This window comes from Nylanderia fulva, unplaced genomic scaffold (genome assembly GCF_048542155.1).
Source record: "Nylanderia fulva isolate GAGA-0341 unplaced genomic scaffold, ASM4854215v1 Scaffold209, whole genome shotgun sequence".
In the NCBI taxonomy this organism is placed as follows: Eukaryota; Metazoa; Arthropoda; class Insecta; order Hymenoptera; family Formicidae; genus Nylanderia; species Nylanderia fulva.
Window position 1 is genome coordinate 92,778 of NW_028190274.1, and position 18,905 is coordinate 111,682.

Consider the following 18,905-nt stretch of genomic DNA (forward strand, 5'->3'; position numbering starts at 1 on the left):
GAATCGATCAGCTGAGCCGCGGAAACACGTGGTGATCGCGTGGAATGTGATGATCAGCTGAGACAGTAACGAGTGTGTGTTTGATGTGAAATGACGAACGTGTAGTGCAGTGTGGTGATTATGGAACAATTGCAAGTGCGGTGGTGCATGATGAGAATGAGGTGTGACAAATGATACAGTGCATGATGTGATAAATCTCGTGAATGAGTGTCGAACGTTGATGAGTGATGTGTTACGTGCCGGCGGACGGCGTGTCCGCGTTATTCGTGTCCGGAATACGATCCGCGCCCGGGAGCATGACCAATTTAACGATCGGGCGTACGAATTCGGATGTGGCGGTGCGTACTGAGACCACGCGGACGACACCGTCGTCCCCGGGATGCAGTCTCGTGATCCTTGCAAGAGGCCATCGAGTCGGAGGGGTGAGCTCCGAGCGGATGATGCAAAGGTCCCCGACGTGAGGTGCGGCCTCGGCCTTGACCCATTTGGTGCGGGGGTTGAGCCCGTGCACGTACTCAGCCGACCACCGCTGCCAAAAATGGTCTCGCATCAGCTGCAGGTGATGCCAGCGTGACAGCGTGGATGATGATTGTCCGATCCGTGACGGCTCAGGTATAGCTAATAGAGGCGCGCCGATGATGAAGTGCCCTGGAGTGAGTGCTGAAGTGTCGTCTGGATCGTCTGACAGAGCCTGCAACGGACGAGAATTAAGACACGCCTCGATTTGTGTGAGGAGTGTGCTAAGCTCCTCAAAAGTGAGCGTGGTGTCGCCGATTACTCGGCGGAGGTGAAATTTCGTGGATTTCACGGCAGCCTCCCAAAGACCACCGAAGTGAGGGGCCGCTGGCGGATTAAAATGCCAGCGGATCCCTTGAGTGTTGGCGGCGCGGGCGATGTGAAGGCCCTCGGAGGTCGACGCCTTGAAGAGCTCCCGCAGGGTGCGATCGGCGCCAACGAATGTTGTGCCGCAGTCGCTGTAGACGTCCGTACACAGTCCTCTGCGAGAGACGAAGCGGCGTAAGGCGGCGATGAAGGCCTCGGAGCTGTAATCCGAGACGACCTCGAGGTGGATGGCCTTCGACCAAAAGCAGACGAAGACCGCGATGTATCCTTTCTGTGAGCGGTGTCCGCGTCCTTTGCTGGTCCGGATGGAAATTGGTCCCGCGTAGTCCAGTCCAGTGCTCAAGAAAGGTCGAGTTGGCGTCACTCGGTCCCGAGGAAGGTGGCCCATTGGAGGCTGTGGCGTGGCAGCGCGCCAGCGAGTGCAAGTGACGCACCGATGCAGTTGCTGCTTGACGACGGTCCTTCCGCGTGGTACCCAGAATCGAAGGCGAAGCAGACCGAGTGTCATCTGGACGCCGCCGTGCAGAGAGCGACGATGGCAGGACTCGATCAGCAGTCGCGTCATCCAGGAGGCCGGCGGTATGATCACCGGGTGCTTCTCGTCGTAGGGCAGCAGTGCGTGTTTGAGACGTCCTCCAACGCGCAGTACACCTTGGTCGTCGATGAACGGATTCAGCTTGATCAGTGAACTGCGTGGTGGGCCGGAGCGTCCTGCGGTGGCAGCAGCTATCTCGTCCGGGAAGTGGAGCGCCTGTACTACTCGAAGCCACTGGAGTAGGGCGGCGTCCAGCTCGTCGGGGTGTAGTGGACAACCAGGTGTGACCTCCCGGCTCGCCACGTTGAGCCATCGACGACACCAAGCCGTAACGCGTAGCAGCCGATGAAGCGCAGAGAACCGAAGAAGGATGTCCGGTTCGACGACGACGGAGCCCTTGGTCATCAGGCTGGTGGTGCGCTGTTCAGGAAGGTCATCCTCTGCGATGTGGACCTCTGAGCTGGGCCATGCTGTCTCGTCCAGTGCCAACCAGGTAGGTCCAGTCCACCATAATGCGTGGTTGATTAATTCTCCAGGAGTAATTCCTCTCGATGCGCAGTCTGCAGGATTATTCTTCCCGGCTACGTGTCTCCATCGAGCGTCCGGGAGCTGTGTCTGGATATGAGCTACCCGGTTGGCGACGAAAGTTTTCCAGCGAGTGGCGTGTCCCTGGATCCAATGAAGCGTGACCTGGGAATCGGACCACAGATATACTGGAGTAGTTGCCAAGCCGAGAATGTCGCGGACATGCAGCGTGAGCGTGGTGAGTAGGCTAGCAGCGCACAACTCAAGTCGCGGCAACGAAACCTGCTTGACGGGTGCGACCTTGGATTTCGCCATGAGTAGATTAATTGACGGTTTTCCCCTTTCAGTGGTGCGGAGGTAGACTACTGCGGCGTATCCTCGTTCGGAAGCATCAGCAAAACCGTGGAGCTGCAACCTCGAGTGATCGTTGTCGGTGCTGAGCCAGCGATTCACGCGTATGTGCCTGAGCAGCGGCAACTGATCCAACAGCTGTTGCCAATGTCGAGCATCCTTGGCCGGCAGTGGAGCGTCCCAATCAAGTTGCTGAAGCCAGGTGCTTTGGATTAGGATCTTCGCCCGAATGACGACAGGCGCGAGCCAGCCCATCGGGTCGAATAGGCGTGCAGTTTCGGAGAGGACTCGTCGCTTCGTGAATTTGCTGACTGGCCGAGGATGTATTGCGAAGGCAAACCGGTCATCTTGAGGACGCCATCGCAGGCCCAATGTCGAATGGCTCTCTCCTTCCCAGGAATGTGGTCCTTGCTGCAGCCGATGCTCCTGTGGGACTCCTGTGAGGACCTCTGGATGGTTCGAGGCCCACTTCCTCAGTGGAAATCCGCCCGCCATGCAGAGGTTGCGCAGCTCCGTCTGGAGGTTGACGGCATCGTCGAGGTTGTCCGCGCCGGTGACCACGTCGTCGACGTAGCAATCAAGCCGAAGTACTGTGGCACCTTGAGGAAACTGCGCTCCCTCGTCCGCACAAAGTTGTTGCAGAGTTCGGATGGCCAGGAACGGTGCACACGCCATGCCGTAGGTCACCGTCTGCAGCTCGTACTCTCCGATCTCGTCCGTCTTGTTGTGACGCCACAAGATTGTTTGGAGACGGCAGTCCTCAGGATGTACGAGGATTTGGCGGTACATCTTCTCGATGTCGGTGACGAAGACGTACCGGTGCCAACGCCATCGCAGCAACACGTCGGTGAGCGCTGGCAGAAGGTTTGCCCCAGTCAGCAGCTGCGAGTTGAGCGAAGTACCGGCCCGTGTGCGCTGAGAGCCGTTGAACACGACTCGGAGCTTTGTCGTCGTGCTCGATTCCTTCAGGACCCCGTGATGCGGTAAGTAGCATCTGAAATTCTCCGTTGTTGTTGAGGTATTTACCTTCTTCATGTGTTGCAGGTCCTCGTATTCCTGCATGAAGCCGTGATAGAGGTCGCCAAATCGAAGATCTCGGCTGCCCTTGGTCTCCATGGCTTTCAGTAGGTGCTCCGCTGGGCGGCGAGTATCCTGAAGAGTCGTCGGCGGCGATGAGAAGGGCAGCCTCACCATGTATCTCCCGGTGGGCGTGCGCGTGACGGTGCGCACGTAGAGTTCCTCGCACGTGGTCTCGTCGGGAGTGAGTGAAGCCCGAGTTATCGGCTCGCTCTCCTGCTCCCAGAAGCGTCGAACGAAGTCGGCGAGGTCATGATCGGCGGTGCACCGGAAGGTGCGGCGATGTCCCGTGACTGCTGCTGCGTCGTAGCCGCCAGAAAGGATCCATCCCAGGCTGGTTTGCTGAGCGATCGGCATCCTTGATTCACCCTTGCGGAGGCCTTCCTCGAGGATCAAGGAATAGACCTCGGCTCCCAGTAGCAGCTCAGCTGGGTCGTCGTCTAAGAAGCGAGGATCGGCCAGTTGGAGTCCGTTGAGATGAGGCCAGCTGCGTTCTTCCCGCGAAACCGAGCCTTGCTGCAGCGATATGCGGGGCAGCACAAAGGCCACCACGCTGAGTTTGGCGTTGGTCACGTCTGACGTTACGTGCAGCGTGACCTTGCCACGAGCGGATCCCGAGCGAGTCCCTCCGATGCCGAAAATGGAGAGGCCCGTTGAGACTCGAGGAAGGCGAAGACGTTGTGCCAAGGTCTCCGAAATGATCGACACCTCAGAACATTGGTCGATCAAAGCGCGTACGGCGTGTGGTGATCCGTACCGATCGGCGATGTTTATTCGTGCTGTTGCAAGAAGAACGGCCTTGCACTCTGGATTTTGCAGCGTAGCGGTCAGTGTGGTGGCGCGTGTGGCTTCAGTTGACGCTGACGATGTGGGTGCTCCGTGTAACATCGTGTGGTGTCGTGCGTCGCATGTCAGACAGTTCTTCTTTGACTGGCAGCGAGAGAGAAAATGGTTGCCTAAGCAATTGTAACAGAGCCTGTTACTCTCGACAAATGCCTTGCGGTCGTTGACAGTCTTGGCCTTGAAATCTCGGCAGGTCATCAAGGTGTGCTTCTCGCGACACAGTGCACAGTGCGGCGACTCGGTTCCTTGGTGCTTCGTGACGTGTGCCTTGGCTACCCGTGGAGCATCTCCGGGCGGTTTGCTGGCGCTCTTCGGTCGTGCGGCATTGAGCGTCAGGATCCGGCGGCTGATGAAGTCCACAAGTGCCTCGTTTTGTGCCGGCTCTGATGAGTCTGACGTGGACGACTCCCACTCAAGACGTGTGCGTGCATCAAACAGCTCGGTGACCAGGAAGTTGAAGAGGTCCATTCCGTGGGTGTTGATTGGACGTCCGATGCTCTCCTGGCCATTGACGGCGGCAGTAACGGCGTTGTGAATGCGTCTCAATTCTTCTGCGGTATCTCCCTTCATCTTCGGCACGGCGATGAACGTGGCGAAGTTGGAGCGGATCAATTCCTTTTTGTTGTTGTAGTGTTTGTCCAGAATCGCCCAAGCGCGATCGTAATTGTCGCTGGTGACAGGCAATGACCTTATTAACCTTTCAGCTTGCCCCGTCAGACATGAGCGCAGGTGGTGAAAGCGCTCGATGTTGGAGATCGCATTGCCACTCACGACGGAGAGAAAGAGATCTCGGAACGACGGCCAATCGGCGTAGGCACCAGAAAATGGCGGCACTTTGATACGCGGCAGTGATGACCTCGACGTGGCGTCGGCCGAAGGAGGTACGTTTGCTGCACAATAGTGTTCAGCGTAGCTGTCTAGTATGCTTCTTTGTGACACGTAGAAATTCTCCGTATCAGCATGCAACTCTGATTTAAAGTACTCGCTCTCACTGAACTTTTCCTTCAAGGCCGCACGGATAAGGTCATGCTGCGCCTCGAACTTTGTCCACAGCTGATCTAGAATTCTGGTGCGTGTGGAGATAGCACTGGCGGTGATATTGGAGCTGCCCAGCTTCTTCAAGTACTCCACAGAACGTGAGATGCGGACTTGAAGCTCACGCTGACAGTCAACCAGCGTGGGTACATCCATGATGACTGCACACGAAACTGCACTATTGTCACTCACGCGAGAAGTCACGCTCGCGAACTTGCGGTTGCCGGTGCGACGTATCCGGCTCGAAGGACCAAAAATATGTTCACGAACGCGCTGCGTGAGCAAGGGATCGCGCTGCACAAAGGCTGAGTCAGTTTTTTGTAAACCAAGGACTTTAATAATATCACACACGTATTGACAAAATACTATAACAAACTTATTACAAAACTTTAATTATTTTACAGTGAAATCGGAATCAAAATCAAAATGCGGAATAGCGGCGGTCGACAACGAATTTTGCGGTGTATCTGATAAGCGGTTGCGATATGTTTTCACGACGGAAAAGCGATAAAGCTCACAAGCGGGGTGTGAGCTCCTCTTTTATAATTTCCGGAGCGGAACCCACCTTCGTGTGAAACGCCAATAATTTTGCGTCTTTTTAAAGTTGCGCGAGGTGACCTGAGCGTATTACGCGTAATTGGCCGCTGTCAAAATTGACAGAACAACGGCTGTTAGAAAGCATGCGCGAGCTGGCGATCACGATGATTATTGGCGAAACGAGGCGCCCGTGAGAAGCCGCGCATGCTCAATAAAATATAATTATTCGGCGGAACGGTTGCGACACCGTTAATTGTTTATATTTCGAGCGTGTTTTTGTACGACAGGATAATTTGTGTCGCGATATGTTTTCCAAAAAAAAACATATAAAAACGATATGCCTGTTGATTTGCGATCGGAAGCGAATATTCTAGAATATTCTATTTAAGATATAATATTTTATTACACATGTAGTTTTCTATTATCCGTTTCAAACAATCATGTTTTTTAATATTCAAGTTATGCTCCTTAATTCGTGTTTCCAAATGACGTTTGGTTTGCCCAATATAACAGGAATCACAATTATTACAAGAAATCTTATATACTACATTTGTTCTTTTACTGCAGTGCTCGGAATTAGTTGCTCTTTTCGAGCCGATTTCGCGAGCGACGGGGTGGATCTCCCCACTACCGTCGAGGCTCGACGGCGGAGTCGTCGTTACTCCGGGCAACGCTAAGTTAATATTAAGTTAATATTCAGTTATTATTTAACAAAAATATAAATTATGTAATAATAATGACGATTTGGCGGAAGGTACAACTTAACATGTTTAGCGACGCTCCTGAGATATAGCGTTGCCCGGAGTAACGACGACTCCGCCGTCGAGCCTCGACGGTAGTGGGGAGATCTACCCCGTCGCTCGCGAAATCGGCTCGAAAAGAGCAACTAATTCCGAGCACTGTTTTACTGATAAGGAGTTTGTTTTTTTCCTTTTTTAATTAATTTGTCCAATCTATTATTAACAGTATATAAAACTCTCAGACCACAGCTATTTAATGTTCGTTGAACATAGTCACTCAATCCTTTTACAAAAGGAAAAATGACCATGTTGGAAGTGTTAAAAGAATTCTTTCCCCTCTGTGGATAATTATCTTGTGATTTCAAATGTAGCAGCTGCAATCTTTTATTAATAATTGAATCAATTAGACTCATTGGATAACAGTCGTTAATAAGAATCTGTTTTACTAACAATATATTTTGCGCATGAAATCTACTGTCAGACAAAATGATGGACCTATCAGTGAGACTAAGAATAGTACTAATTTTGTATTTTTACTGGTATTTTTGTTTTTCTTTTTAACTGAGATGTATTTTTAACTGTGATAATTTATGTAGCCTGAAGAGGACCCAATTCAGGGTCGAAACGTTGCGTCTTTTTTAATAAAAGATTTTTCACCTTAGTCAGTGTCGGTCAATCAATTCCTTTTTATCTTTATATATATTTATATTTTATAAAATAAGAAAGATTAGGTTAATAAGGATATAAATACCTAAAAAATTCAGCAAAAAAGTTGCAAATAGATCGCAGTTGCTGTATTTGTTCTCGTTAAAGATGAAAATATTTGTTGATTACAAAAAACCAAAAAGAAAGGAATTATATAACGTAATATAGATAATACACACGTATGTATATATCTGTCAGAAAGGTTACATAAATAATATAAGAAAAAAAAAGAAAAATGTGGTCATCTTCAAAACGTATGTAATTACATTAGAGGGGAAAGTATTCCTTGTCACTAGCGCCATGTAGAGGCGGCAATAGCCCCTAATTTAGTGGACAAAGCGTGAACCTTCCCCCACCATTAAAATTTGGCTTCGTGTCAAGACTTGTGTGTACGACCGTGGTGTAGTGATATTTGATTCTTTGGCAGACACGCACTCCCGTGCTTTTGCCGGGAGGCCGTTCTTTATTCTCTCTCTTTCAGATTTCAACTCTCATTAGTACATACCTCTCTCTCAATATGAATTTGAACGATTAAAATCATATAGAGACGGATTCTGAGGCTAATAATAACCCTATCAACACTCCTCTGCCTTCTGACTCTTGCCACGATGATGGCAATTCTTCCCCGGTAAACCCGAGATACCTTGAAACAAAAGTGCGTCGCATCATTCATGAGAGACGCATAAAAAACAAGGACCTCACAAGTTGCAAAGATGACTTCAGATATGAGACTCACGACAATCAAAAGACGATGGGTTGACCCTCTCTCTGAGATTCAACTAGACCCAAGACTTTCCAACAAGTACTCGATTGATTCTAAGACTTCATTCATTATTCATATGGAGAATTTGGCAGCCTCCATACATGCCCCTCATCTCAGGTAGGAAACTCAAACTCGGACGAGAGTGGTGATTCTAATAAGGATCACCAAGGTAACAAAAAAATCCTCGCTCAAACTCAGACACCTATGGTATCCTTGCTTTCGGTAAGAAGCTATTGAAACATTAAACTAATTTAATTCTGCATATGACCTAAAGACCATAGGAAGGAACAAATTTTCTGTCTGCTTTCCTGATGGCACCTCAGCGAACAAATTCGCAGATGCTTTTAACAAGAAACTTGCCCAAGCTTTCCCTAGAGAAATATGGATAACATATATTCCAATTTTAAAATTATTAGGCAGTTTATCATGAGGGGAGTTGACAATGATGACTCTCCAGAAGAATTATTAGCTAACATTCGCCCTCCCTCTGATTGGGAAATTATGTGGACTCCCCCTTTTGAAGTTTCTCGCCTAAAAAAAGTATTCACTCTAGAAACAGCGACAACATTTTATCCACCAAATATATTGACTCAGACTCATATCTAATTAGATTCAAGTCAGCTCAAGTACCTCCTAGTGTTATATATATGAGAAAAAGATTTGCTCTTGAATCCTTTATTCAAAAAGTAAAAAGGTGTCAAAAATACCAACGTTTTGATCACATTGCAAAGATCTGTCGTGCCCTAGATTCTAAAGCTATCTGTCACAAATGTGGCGACCTCTCTTCTTCTCATACAAATGGTAAATATAGCTCAGATTTACCTTCCTGCATTAATTGCAAAAGAAATAACCTCATAGAAGAGGACATAGCTCATGCAGCATCATCTATCACTTGCCCTATTTTAAAGAAACAAAAATTAATTTAAAAAACAATGGCCTATTATAACATCTCTCACACTGAGCTGCCTTGCTAATTAAGAATGGCTCCTTAGTAGTTACTCAGGGATGGTCTCGTCTCCTCAGGGGCGTCCCCCTCCCAACTCTTAGTGAATTTCTTCCATACAATAAACCCACTCTCTCTTCTTTCGCTACATTACATAACAAATATGCGGATAAGATTTGTACTACTCCTTTCTCCTCAGTTATGCTACCTCTTAATCCTAATCTCTCTCCTCATCCTCCATTGCTTACCTCTCTTCTCTCCTATGACAAACACTCATCATTAACTTCATTTCCTCTTCTCCCTACAACCTTTCCTCCTCTCTCAACCTATACCCACCAACCTCCGCTAATCAACCACAAACAGAAAAAAAGAAATAATAATAAAAAATCTAATTATAATTACATTAATAGGGATAAATCAACAGAGGAAATTATAAACAAAAACAATCAAATCAATACAAACAGCAATCCTAGTTTCAATCCTCAACGTGATAATAATAATTCTAATTCAGATTTAAAATCTACATCTTCTTCACTCTCCTCCAATTCTCCTTATAATAACATTAATATTAATTAAAAATAGTAATTAGCTCTGTTAAATTAATAATTAACCAAACAAAGAAGGGCTACAAGAGCTATTAAACATAACAAAGTTGTCAGTTGATATTAAAAAACTTTATTTGAACGGAACGAGAAATAAATAAGAAGTGATCATTTATTCGCATTTAAACGAAATAATAAATACATAAGAAATACACATTAAAGCGAACGTTTCGGCTGACATTTCGAGCCTTCCTCAGCGCAATACAAATATTATATAAATTGAAATGTAATATTGAACATTAAAGACGGCAATTAACGATGTCAAGATAATAAAAAGTCAGTTTTTTGTCTCGTTACATATGTTTCTAAACAAGTCATCGCGTGTGACAAGTGCAAATTGTTGATACATACTGAGATCAAGCGACCGTGCCGTGTAATCACTATGTGTATAGGCCTCCTGATTTATTGGTCAAGGGAGATATCTTGATTGAATCATTATATTGAAATGTTGTTAGACATTAAATGGAGATCTAAATAAATAATATCCAATTATTCACTATACTTTTGACAAATAAAATGCACTGTACACTCACTCAAACAAAATTGGTGATTATTTTATAGAAGTTTCAAGTATCAGATACGAAATCTTATAGACACAGTTTTTTCTAAAGATAAAAGTTTACTAAAGACAGAACGTTTTAACCGTCTAAACTCTCAATCCCAAATGAGGCAGTACCTCGGTGTTTCACCTTTATTATACATATCAAGGTCTGTTTACAAACCCTGGCAATTTTGGTAAAGAATCTATAACATTATTATATATATCAGGCAAAAATTCAGTGTCATTTTGTAGATTCAATCCATTAGTTTGTCTTTTTATATATAACATTTCTGATATAAGTCTTTTATTATAATATGATTCTTTATCTAAAATTTTTACTTCACTTTAATCAAATTCATGGGAGAACTCTAATCTATGATCAGTAACAACTGATTTAATGGAACACTTTCTGTTAATGTGCTTTTTATGTTCAGTTATCCTAGTATTCAGTTTTCTGCTAGTTTGACCCACATATGAGGCATCACAGTTTTTACAGTTAATTTTCTACAAAATGACACTGAATTTTTGCCTGATATATACAATAATGTTATAGATTCTTTACCAAAATTGCCAGGGTTTGTAAACAGACCTTGATATGTATAATAAAGGTGAAACACCGAATTACTGTCTCATTTGGGATTGAGAGTTGAGACGGTAAAAACGTTCTGTCTTTAGTAAACTTTTATCTTTGTAACGGTTCACCTTTCCCGACGCCGCGGATCGGCTCGCCGGTTCCAGGATTCGGGAGGAAGGGGGAGATTCAGACTCGCTTATTCCTTATCAAGAGACACGGTAGTGTCTCGCGACCAGTTAAGGGCGTAGCCGAGACACCGTGTATCTTAACGCGAGTCGGACATTTGAGTCTTTATAATATTTCGAATTCTCAATAACGGCTGAAGCAATCGAGTTTATACTAGACTTAATCGATAGATTGAGTTTGAATTATATAATAAAAGTGTCTTTATTTCTGCTCTACGTGATTTGTAAGCAGAGATATATAATTGCAAAGTCGAAATATGAAAAATTTCTTTTAAGAAACGTCCCCGTCATCATTGTCATCATCGACCACGCAAACATAGTAGTATCGTGCTACACGTATTCACACGTATACAACACATGCGCACACATATATCACACGTACACAACACATGAATAGATGCATGTATTGGAAATGTCCATCTCGCACGTTTTGACAACAGACGGCGATAGTTGCCCTCCGCTATATTGACAGCGTGCGGGGTTAGATATTTTCAATCAATCAACGTGCGGGGTTAGATATTTTCAATTTCAATTTTTACATTCAATTTTAATGTTATTATTTGCAAATTTATGGTCATAATATTTCAATAATATTTCAATTATATAAATGCCTATGTATGAGTATGCATATATTTTTAATAATAGTTGCCCTCCGCTATATTGACAGCGTGCGGGGTTAGATATTTTCAATTTCAATTTTTACATTCAATTTTAATGTTATTATTTGCAAATTTATTGTCATAATAATTTATGTGCAAGTTTACAGTCTGTGATACAAAATCAGATATTTTGCTATTATTTCAATAATATTTCAATTATATAAATGCCTATGTATGAGTATGCATATATTTTTAATAATTTTCTTAATTAGCTTCTATATTTTTTTCAGTTGTACATCAAGCAGGTAGCATTATCAGCTCACTTGTGAGCATGGGTTGGGCAATGGCTAGTTATCATCGCAGCATTCGATTAGCTTAACAAGATAAATCTAATATCAGTGCTGTAGGAACTATTTTACAATTTTTCTGGCATTTTCTTATTGCAGGTACATATATATCCAATAATTAATATACAAAATTAAATATTATTCATCACACACTTTGTATCAAAATAATATATTTTTTAAAATTTATTTTAAATTTATTTAATCATTTTTATCATTGTGATTGTAGTGGCAAGGATCTTATTGCTCAGTGTCATTGCAAGCATCTGGCCTGTATATACCATAATATATTGTGTAATACATTGGCTAAGTATGACAATATAGATTTTGATAGATTCCCATGGAATATTGGAATTTTGTCGGACTTACAGTCATCCACCACATATGCAGCCTACAATTAAAGAACGCATTTATTCCATATGATTTGCTTCCGTTATTGGAATATTTAAAATAAAAATTTTATTAATAAATTTCGATGAAATAATTTATAAGAGGTTGAAGAAACTATGAAACAAATTCAGTCTCATAAAAGGGTAGTTGGAACAATAGTGGTGAATGCAGAAGGTATTACATGAGATCATTGACATGATTTACTTGTAGTTGTAAACAAAAATTTATAAAATTATATCTGTTTTAGGTATTCCTATAAAGTCAACATTAGATAATACGACAACAGTTCAATACGCAAGTTTGATAAGCCAATTGTCAGATAAAGCTCGTTCTGTCGTACGTGACTTGAATCCAACAAATGATTTAACTTTCTTGCGCATACGTAGCAAAAAACATAAAATTATGATGGCACCAGATAAAGAATTCATATTAATAGTAGTACAAAATCCAGTTGATTGATATTTAAAAGAAACAAAAATATATTTCAAAGTTAAGATTTATTTCTTTGGTTGTTAATTTAATCTGTATGCTACATTGGATGTTAATATCTATTCAATTAAATAAAGAAAAATAAAAGAATAAAGCTTAAAAATTATACAAAATGCAGTATTTAATTACTAATTTAACAAATTATGAACTTTTAGAGTTTTTAAATAGTGCTTTCTTCTTTGGTAACAATATTATATTTTTAAGGTTGATAATTATGAAAATATGTATATATAGTAATTCATGACATGTTTATTTTTGTATTTAATACAATTATAAATGTACATTTCTCATCAATAAAATATCACAGTATCTTTTTTATAATTTAATTTTAATATTGAGATTGTTTTTATTCAGTGGAAAAAAAAATGTGTAGTTGGTCCCTATTAATTATACATACATATAAGAGTGTCGCACAAATAATTATATGCAGTCTTTTTAAGATAATATAAAAATACTAATAAATATAATCAATTAAAATATATATAATCAAAATTGTATGTATTAAAATTCAATAGAATATAAAAAAGATATTTTAAAATTATATATATATAATAAAAATACAACATTTTATATATATATATATATATATATATATATATTTATTTATTTATTGTATATCATAAATATATATTTATTTATTTACATTTACCTATCTTTTTTTTATATATATGGTAGAAATACAATGTATGAGCTATTTTATTTTGCAAAATTTTTGAAAGTTAAACTATACAATGAAATTATTTCATATAATACCGAGATTCTTTTCATAATAAAGATTAAGAGAGAGTTAGATTTTATCATAAGATTTATAAAAGTCATAAGATAAGGTTAATTGCATATTGTATAGTTTATCTCTCATTTTTTAAAGTAAATAAATATCAAAGTTACATTGCTTGAACTGGTGCGTTTGAAGTATGTTGTCTTTTTGAGGGATGCAAGACAATATAGTACAAAAGCATTGCTGTAATTCCCAAGATAAAGGAAAATTATACAAATAATAAAGATTATATTAAAGTACTAAGCCTCTTTAACTGCAGGAGGACAAGCATATTGCCATAATAAATTTGCTGCAATATTTTCAAAAAAGCAGATAACGTAGAAAGATAGATGTTTTCAAAATGTTTTGCTATCTACAGCATTGAGATATATAAAAATGTGCACTATGCCAATAACGGAAGCAAATAATATGGAATAAATGCGTTCTTTAATTGTAGGCTGCATATGTGGTGGATGACTGCAAGTCCGACAAAATTCCAATATTCCATGGGAATCTATCAAAATCCATATTGTCATACTTAGCCAATGTATTACACAATATATTATGGTATATACAGGCCAGATGCTTGTAATGACACTGAGCAATAAAATCCTTGCCACTACAACCACAATGATAAAAATGATTAAATAAATTTAAAATAAATTTTTAAAAATATATTATTTTGATACAAATTGTGTGATAAATAATATTTAATTTTGTATATTAATTATTGGATATATATGTACCTAAAATAAGAAAATGCCAGAAAAATTGAATTTGCTTATTTATTTAAAGATGCTTATCATATACAAAAATGAATGATATAATCTCTAAAAACTCACCTTTAAAAAAAGGTAAAAAAAGGCGACCAGTTAAGGGCACGCCATTAACAAAAATTATCCATTGCAAACCCATGTACAATAGAATTGTATGAAAAATTATCGATTATAAACCCATGTACAATCGTAACAAAAGTAATGAAATAAAAAAAAAATTGCGCCAAGTGAAAGTAGAAACTTGTACCAGTGGAAAATTAAAGTTGCAGACATATATAGAGTCGTATAATGAATCAATAAAAATTTAAATTTGCAAATGTAGAATTGTACCATAAAAAAACTTATCTTATAAAAAAAAAGATAAACAAGATGCCAAGTCCATGCGCCATGTGAAAAAGTGTTAAACAAAAAAGTATTTTTAAGTAAAAAAATCTATCAATTGACAAAAATTTATGTTCTAAAATTAATATCTCTACAAAAAGTAATGTCCAATTATTGCGCGAATAAATAAATATTTTTATAAAAAATTAAAATTTAAAAACTTATGCAAATTTAAAATTAATATAAAATAAAAAGAAATAAAAAAATTTTAGTTAAAAAAACTGGGCGCGCTGCAATGAGTTTAAAAGTAACAATTTAATTTTAATATTATTAGAATATTATTTAGCAGCGCGCCTAGTTTTTTAACTAAAATTTTTTTATTTCTTTTTATTTTATATTAATTTTAAATTTGCATAAGTTTTTAAATTTTAATTTTTTATAAAAATGTTTATTTATTCGCGCAATAATTGGACATTACTTTTTGTAGAGATATTAATTTTAGAACATAAATTTTTGTCAATTGATAGATTTTTTTACTTAAAAATACTTTTTTGTTTAACACTTTTTCACATGGCGCATGGACTTGGCATCTTGTTTATCTTTTTTTTTATAAGATAAGTTTTTTTATGGTACAATTCTACATTTGCAAATTTAAATTTTTATTGATTCATTATACGACTCTATATATGTCTGCAACTTTAATTTTCCACTGGTACAAGTTTCTACTTTCACTTGGCGCAATTTTTTTTTTATTTCATTACTTTTGTTACGATTGTACATGGGTTTATAATCGATAATTTTTCATACAATTCTATTGTACATGGGTTTGCAATGGATAATTTTTGTTAATGGCGTGCCCTTAACTGGTCGCCTTTTTTTACCTTTTTTTAAAGGTGAGTTTTTAGAGATTATTAACAATACTTTAGTTTATTCAAAAAGAAACAAGTAAACAAAATGATTGTTGGCATAAAGCCTAAATAGAGAAACTTATTGACTACTCGGTATAAACGAAATGTTTGTTGGCATAAAGCCCTAAATAGAGAAACTTATTGACTACTCGGTATAAACGAAATGTTTGTTGGCATAAAGCCCTAAATAGAGAAACTTATTGACTACTCGGTATAAACAAAATAAGGAGGCGTATAGCCTGTAGCGGTGTCCGGAAAAGATTTACAAATTACCCGGTATAACTTAGAGATACGGTGTACGGAGGCGTATAGCCTATAGCAGAAAGAAACCGGAAACCGGGAAACCCGGCGTAATGACGAGAAACCCGTCACCCGGTGTATAGCAGGAAGAGACCGGAAACCGGGAAACCCGGCGTAACAACGAGAAACCCGTTGCCCGGCGTGTAGCAGGAAGAGACCGGAAACCGGGAAACCCGGCGTAACAACGAGAAACCCGTTGCCCGGCGTGTAGCAGGAAGAGACCGGAAACCGGGAAACCCGGCGTAACAACGAGAAACCCGTTGCCCGGCGTGTAGCAGGAAGAGACCGGAAACCGGGAAACCCGGCGTAACAACGAGAAACCCGTTGCCCGGCGTGTAGCAGGAAGAGACCGGAAACCGGGAAACCCGGCGTAACAACGAGAAACCCGTTGCCCGGCGTGTAGCAGGAAGAGACCGGAAACCGGGAAACCCGGCGTAACAACGAGAAACCCGTTGCCCGATACTAAAGGTAGGAGGCCAGAAACCGGGAAACCCGGCGTAACAACAAGAAGCCCGTTGCCTGGCTAGGAGGTCCGGAACAGGACTGGTGCCGGCTCATCCGTCGAGCCGGCTTATATACCCTGCCGGCGGTTCCCCCACTCTACATCGAGGCTGTGGTGGAGGTAATGCCGGCGTCGTAGTGGGGCGCCTCTGGGGGTTGTAGTGGGGCGCCCCTGGGGTAGGGTGACCCGTGTATTAGTTATGTTTTTGTGTTTAGGGGCGCCTTAGGCGCCATAGCCTCAAGTGGCGGGCGGGTGATCGGCCCGCAAGGCGTGGGCGGTATGGCGCTGGAGGAATCACGGCGGCTGGCCCTGTCCTACGCCCCGATGGTTTCCTCGTCCTCTTCCTCGGATGCCGCCTTGAGGTCCTGCACATGGATGTGGCGGTGCCATCGTCCTCGGGCGTCCTTGAGGTCAACGATTACGGGGGATACTATCCTCCGGACAGTCATCGGTCCGCTGTACTTCGGGGCCAGCTTGGCGTTGAACGCGTTGGCCTTGCTGGACAGGGAGCGGTCGCGTTTCCAGACGCGTTCGCCCAGCTGCGGTCGCCAGTCTCGTCGCCGCAGGTTGTACGGCTTCTCTTGCCGCTGGAAGGCCCGGGCGAGGTGGATTCGGACCACCTTGTAGGCGTCCTCCAACTGGGTCTGGCGGATGCTTGGTCCTGGTGCTGGTGCGGTTCCTGGTCGATCCTCTGGATGTGGGCGGGCGAGCTCTCGGCCATGCAGGATGTAGGCCGGAGTGTATCCGGTGGCCTCATGTGGGCGGTGTTGATGGCGAACTGTAAGGCGGGGATTCGCTCGTCCCAGTCTTTGTGCCGCCGGCCTACGTACTGGCTGATCATTGTTTTAACCGTACGGTTCGCTCGCTCTACCGGATTGCATTGCGGAGTGTACACGGGGGATGTCCGATGTTGTATCCCGTAGGAAGCTAGCAAAGCCTTAATGCGTTGCGCGACGAACTGAGTCCCGTTATCGGACACCAGGGCGACCGGACACCCGTGCCGGTATATCAGGCGGTCGGTGAGTGCTCGGGCTACGGCTACGGCGGTGGCTTTTCTGAGCGGGACCATCTCGATCCACTTACTGAACCGGTCTTGTATGGTTAATAGCCAGGTATGGCCGCTAGTGGATCGAGGCAGGGGACCGATCAGGTCTACGGCGGCTTGTTCCCATGGTGCGCGGACGGAGGTGGCCATCATCCGACCAGCCGGTCGTTGTTGACTGGCCTTATGCCGCGCACAATTAGCGCACTCTCGGACGTACCGGGCAATCTCCCGAAACATGCCGGGCCAGTAATATAGCTGGGCCACCCGAGCCAATGTTTTGAAAATGCCCAGGTGCCCAGCGGCCGGGTCGTCGTGCATTCGCTGAAGCAGGGCGGGTCGTTGGTCTGTAGGCACGCACTGCTTCCATTGCTCTTCGGCTGGTGTTTCCCGGAAGTCCAGATCGTGGAGTATATGCCTGTACAATCGTTGATCCTGGATTTTATAGTCCGGGTGATCGGTCGGATGTCTCCGTACTTCGGCTAGTTTACGGTGGTACCACCGGCATTTCGGCCGGGTCACCGCCAAAGCTTCCGGGAGGCGGGAGAGGGCATCTGCCACCTGGTTAAGTGTCCCGCGCCGGTACTGGATGTCAAAATCATGTTGTTGTAATTCGAACATCCAGCGGGCTAGTCGTCCGGTAGGGGCCTCGATGTGTTGTAACCACTTTAAAGCTTGGTGGTCGGTCACGACGGTGAATCGGTAGCCCTCGAGGTAATCCCGCATCCGGCGTATACCCCACACGACAGCCAAGCACTCTAGTTCGGTAGCGCTATAATTCTTCTCGGCTGCGTTAAGGGTCCGGCTGGCGTACGCGATAACCCGCTCTCCTTCGCCGAGGTGTTGGGTTAATACGGCCCCTAACCCGTGGGCGCTGGCGTCGGTTTGTAGTAGAAATGGTCGCGCAAAATCTGGACAGGCGAGGACAGGTGCGGTGGTTAAGGCCTGTTTTAGTTTCCGGAACGCGGTTTCTTCTTCTTTTGCCCAGGTCCAGCGCGCTCTCTTTTTAGTGAGTCGAGTGAGAGGGGCGGCGATAGTGGAGAAGTCAGCGATGAATCGGCGGTACCATGACGCTACCCCCAGAAATTGCCGAACCCTGCGGAGGGTCGTGGGGGCAGGCCAATCGGTAATGGCTCGCACTTTCTCTGGGTCCGTCCGGATTCCGTGCCGATCGATAACGTGTCCGAGGTACCGAAGACTTGGCCGGCAGAAGTGACACTTTTCTGGGTTGAGGCGGAGTCGGGCGTCACGGAGGCGGCGAAAGACTTCGGCTAAGTGGCCTAGGTGCTCCTCGAAAGTACGGGATGCGACAACTATGTCGTCCAAGTAGACGAGGACGTGTGGTTCTAACTCGGGTCCTAGCACGGTGTCGAGCAGCCGTTGGAAGGTGGCCGGTGCTGAATGCAGTCCGAATGGCATGACGCGGAACTGCATCAGCCCTCTCCCTGGCACCGTGAAGGCGGTTGCGGGGCGGCTCTCCGGAGTTAGTGGCACTTGCCAATATCCGCTGCGTAGGTCCAACGTGGACAAGTAGTGTGCGCCTCGTAGCTTATCCAAGGTGGCGGCAATGTGAGGCAGCGGGTATGCATCTTTCTCGGAGGCCGCGTTTAATCGGCGGAAGTCTATACAAAATCGGTAGGTCCCGTCTTTCTTCTTTGCCAGCACTATCGGAGAGCTC

General features: G+C 43.6%; 2 protein-coding genes across 3 annotated transcripts; one reads left to right on the forward strand and one right to left on the reverse strand.

The window, feature by feature from the left end:
* Positions 1-232: 232 nt before the first annotated feature.
* Positions 233-5,365, reverse strand: LOC114941942 (uncharacterized). The gene has a single exon (XM_029317143.2). It carries the CDS (start codon positions 5,363-5,365, stop codon positions 233-235), a length of 5,133 nt encoding a protein of 1,710 aa, XP_029172976.2.
* A 5,849-nt stretch (positions 5,366-11,214) lies between these two features.
* Positions 11,215-12,953, forward strand: LOC146723320 (dynein light chain roadblock-type 2-like). 2 transcript variants are annotated; one of them, XM_085482480.1, is made up of 4 exons: positions 11,215-11,310; positions 11,689-11,844; positions 11,972-12,306; positions 12,380-12,953. In XM_085482480.1, the coding sequence occupies exons 3-4, from the start codon at positions 12,249-12,251 to the stop codon at positions 12,589-12,591; spliced, it is 270 nt and encodes an 89-aa protein (XP_085338606.1). In that variant the 5' UTR covers positions 11,215-11,310; positions 11,689-11,844; positions 11,972-12,248; the 3' UTR covers positions 12,592-12,953. The 2 variants fall into 2 exon arrangements, with proteins under 2 accessions (XP_085338606.1, XP_085338607.1); XM_085482481.1 differs by lacking the exon at positions 11,215-11,310 and adding an exon at positions 11,317-11,474.
* Positions 12,954-18,905: the final 5,952 nt, after the last annotated feature.

Coding starts and splice junctions, on each gene's coding strand:
- LOC146723320 (XM_085482480.1), top strand. CDS start 12,249: ATGAAACAAATTCAGTCTCATAAAAGGGTAGTTGGAACAATAGTGGTG. Junction 12,307..12,379: donor AATAGTGGTGAATGCAGAAG/GTATTACATGAG, acceptor TATCTGTTTTAG/GTATTCCTATAAAGTCAACA.
- LOC114941942 (XM_029317143.2), bottom strand. CDS start 5,365: ATGGATGTACCCACGCTGGTTGACTGTCAGCGTGAGCTTCAAGTCCGC.